This window comes from Triticum dicoccoides, chromosome 4A, assembly GCF_002162155.2.
Source record: "Triticum dicoccoides isolate Atlit2015 ecotype Zavitan chromosome 4A, WEW_v2.0, whole genome shotgun sequence".
In the NCBI taxonomy this organism is placed as follows: domain Eukaryota; kingdom Viridiplantae; phylum Streptophyta; class Magnoliopsida; order Poales; family Poaceae; genus Triticum; species Triticum dicoccoides.
This window is the reverse complement of record NC_041386.1, coordinates 401,867,610-401,870,732: the sequence shown is the minus strand read 5'-3', so window position 1 is coordinate 401,870,732 and position 3,123 is coordinate 401,867,610. Positions and strand designations below refer to the sequence as shown.

General features: G+C 44.1%; 1 protein-coding gene across 1 annotated transcript in view; it reads right to left on the bottom strand.

Annotated features, from left to right (window-relative positions):
* The window catches only part of LOC119285981 (eukaryotic translation initiation factor 3 subunit I-like), a 4,580-nt gene extending 3,503 nt beyond the window's left edge, over nucleotides 1-1,077 (bottom strand). The window contains exons 1-2 of the mRNA XM_037565327.1: nucleotides 536-1,077; nucleotides 321-448 (exon numbers count right to left, since the gene is read on the bottom strand). Of these exons, the coding sequence (XP_037421224.1) occupies nucleotides 321-448; nucleotides 536-935 (528 nt within the window). The 5' untranslated portion in view covers nucleotides 936-1,077. The remainder of the gene's footprint in view (nucleotides 1-320; nucleotides 449-535) is intronic.
* Nucleotides 1,078-3,123: the final 2,046 nt, after the last annotated feature.

The following is a 3,123-nucleotide window of genomic DNA, read 5'->3' as shown; positions in this document are numbered from 1 at the left end:
ACTACGTACTAAGCATCCACCATGGCCAGATTTACAGATATTAACTGTTTGCTGTGTTAATTCAAGGAGTTGGTGGCTATAAGAAACTCACGGAATCAGACCACATGACAAGGAAATTCAGGGCGTGTGTGAAATATAAAGCACTGAGCTCAAGTAACATTTTACATTACAACCAATACATCTACAATCATGCAACAATAGTTGCAAGCTCCTACCAAGAGCAAATTGCCACAGGTAGATGGCACCAGACACCCTAATAGGCCACAGAACTGATCGCCAGCATGACTCAACAAGACTACTTGCAAGCTTGGGGTGCTAACCTCAGAGTCCCAGATGCGGATGGTGGCATCCTCACCGGCGGTGATGATGGTCCGGTTGCCGGGCCCCCACACGGCCCTGTTAATCCTCCCCGTGATGCCGGAGATCACAAGAGCTGACTCCTCCGTTTCTGCAAACCACAAACACATTATAAAATCCACATTCACGTCACAACTAGACATCTAGAAACTTCCAGGAGGAGAAGAGTAAACCGTACGGTCTTGCAGGTCCTCGGCGATGCGCTTGACCTGCGCGGTGGGCATATTCCCCATGAAACTGTCGGTGGTGATGACCGCCAGGTGGTCGCCGATGGCTAAGTCGACGGAGCGCGCGGGGGCGTCGAACCTGAAGGTGAAGAGCTCCTTCCCCGTCTTGACGTCCCAGAGCTTGGCAGTCTGGTCGGCGCTCCCCGTGATGAGACGCGCGGAGTGGCGGGAGACATCGCAGGACCATACCGCGCCGTTGTGGCCGCGGTAGGTGCCGAGGCGGTCGCCGTTGTCGGCGTACCAGACGGTGGGGGTGTGGTCCTTGGCGCATGAGAACAGCAGGTCGCCGTCCCGGTTGTACTTCAGGAACGTGAGCGGGCGCTCGTGCCCCTTCATGAGAATAGGCCTCATCTTGCCGCTGACTGCTGCTCGCCGCCGCCGCCGCCGGGAGGTGCAGGGTTGGGTAGGGTTAGGGAAGTGTAGGAATCTGGATCGTGCGTTGCGGCGGAGCAAAACCCTAGCTGCGGTTGGACAAGAGGCTTTGTGTGAGAAATCTACGCCGTTAGGCGGCTGTATTAAGAACGAAGGCTGGGCTGGGTTTCGGCCCAACAAGAACTACGGGCTGAAACAAAATGCGCCCAACGTTCGCACGAGGACTATTTAACAAGCGCTCCTTCAACAGAATGGCAACAATCAGCGTCACTTGACGCGCTCTCAGCCATTCGCCACGTGTCGCATTCTGAACGCTTCCTTCAAATTTTGTTTCCTTTTATCTTTCTGCACGCGTTTTCGACTTTTTAAACGGTTTTTTTAGGTTTTTTCGACATTTTAGTTTTTCATTGTTCCTCCTTAGCTTTAAAAAAAAATGAAAAAATTTACATGAAAAAATGCGTTTTTCCCTTTCATAAGAGTTACGGTTTTTGCTTCCGCGAGAGGCATGGTTTTACTTTCGTGAGACTCACGGCTGTGCCTCTCGAAAATGGAAAAAAACACGTTTTTTCTTTCATGAGAATCACAGTTTTGTTTTCGTGAGATACACAGGTGTGCTTTCGCAAAAGTCACGGTCGTGCCTCTCGGAAATGAAAAAAGAACGCGTTTTTTTTCACGAGTCACGGTTTTGCTTCCGCGAGAAGTATGATTATGCTTTCGCGAGAGTCATGGCCGTGCCTCTCGAAAAGGAAAAAAACTTGTTTTTTTGTTTTTCTTTCTTTCGCGAGAGTCACGGATTTGCTTCCGCAAGAGTCGTGGTTGTGCTTTCACGACAGTCACGGCCGTGCCCCCTCAGAAACGAAAAAACGCGTTTTTTTTCTTCCGCGAGAGGCACGGTTGTGATTTCGTGAGAGGCATGGGCGTGCCTCTTTCGGAAAGAAAAAAACATGTGCTCCCGGTTCGTTTTTTCATCCGGTGTTTTTTTCATGAAAAAAAGTTCGTCAAACCCTATCAACATGGGATCTACTCCCTCCGTTCCTAAATATTTGTCTTTCTAGACATTTCAAATGACTACTATATACGGATGTATGTAGACATATTTTAGAGTGTAGATTCACTCATTTTGCTCCGTATGTAGTCATTTGTTGAAATGCCTAGAAAGACAAGTATTTAGGAACGGAGGGAGTAGTTTTGAAGATCTCGACGCGAGGAATGCAACGGTGAAAACTGTTCGAGATTTGGATGCACGGTTTAAGAGATAAACGTTTTGAATAAACGGATCTACGAAAATAGCAAAAACTCCCAGGATGTGCGTCACTTGTCGCAACTAGGAGAATTGGAGTGATCTTTGCAACGAGTACTTCTTAATTAGTGATTCCGCACATTCAGCGATCTCCAAGACTTCTCTCGCTGAAGCATTTAGACAAGGGGAGCGCCTATAGGGCGCATCACGCGCTGCGAAGGAAGCTGACGCGCACCTCCGCTCCCCTTCTGGGCTGGCCCATGTGTGGCCGGGACGCCGCCTATTTTTTTTGCGAATGTTTCCTTTCTATTTTTGTCCTTTTCTTTTTTTCAATAATTTGGGATATCAAAATGTCCTAAATTTCAGAAAAGTTGCTAATTTTGACTAAAACAATCATGACTTCCAAAAAGATGCTCGGTAATTCAAAAAATGTTCATGAATTAGGCAAAAAATGTTCACAAATTTAAAAAATGTTCATCAATTTAAAACAATGTTCATGATTTCAAAAAATGTTCGTGAAATTGAAAAATGTTCACAAAATAAGTAATCATGATTACAGCAAAATGCTCTGGAATTCAAAAACTGCTCACGAATTTGTAAAAAAATTGTTCACAAACTTAAAAAATGTTCATAATTAAAAAAATTCAAACAAATATTCGCTAATTTGAAAAATGTTCGCAAATTTAGAAAAAATGTTTACGATTCAAAAAAATGTTCACAAATTCGGAAAAATGTTCAGGATTTAAAAAATGTTCGCTAATTCTAAAAAATGTTCATGAATTTGAAAAAATATTCATGTTTTTGAAAAAGTAGCCTTTAATTTTAAATTATTCACTATTTCAAAAACAAATGTTCATAATTTGAAAAACTTGTTCATGACGTAAGAGAATTTTCACAAATTTAAAAATTGTTCATGATTTCGAAAAA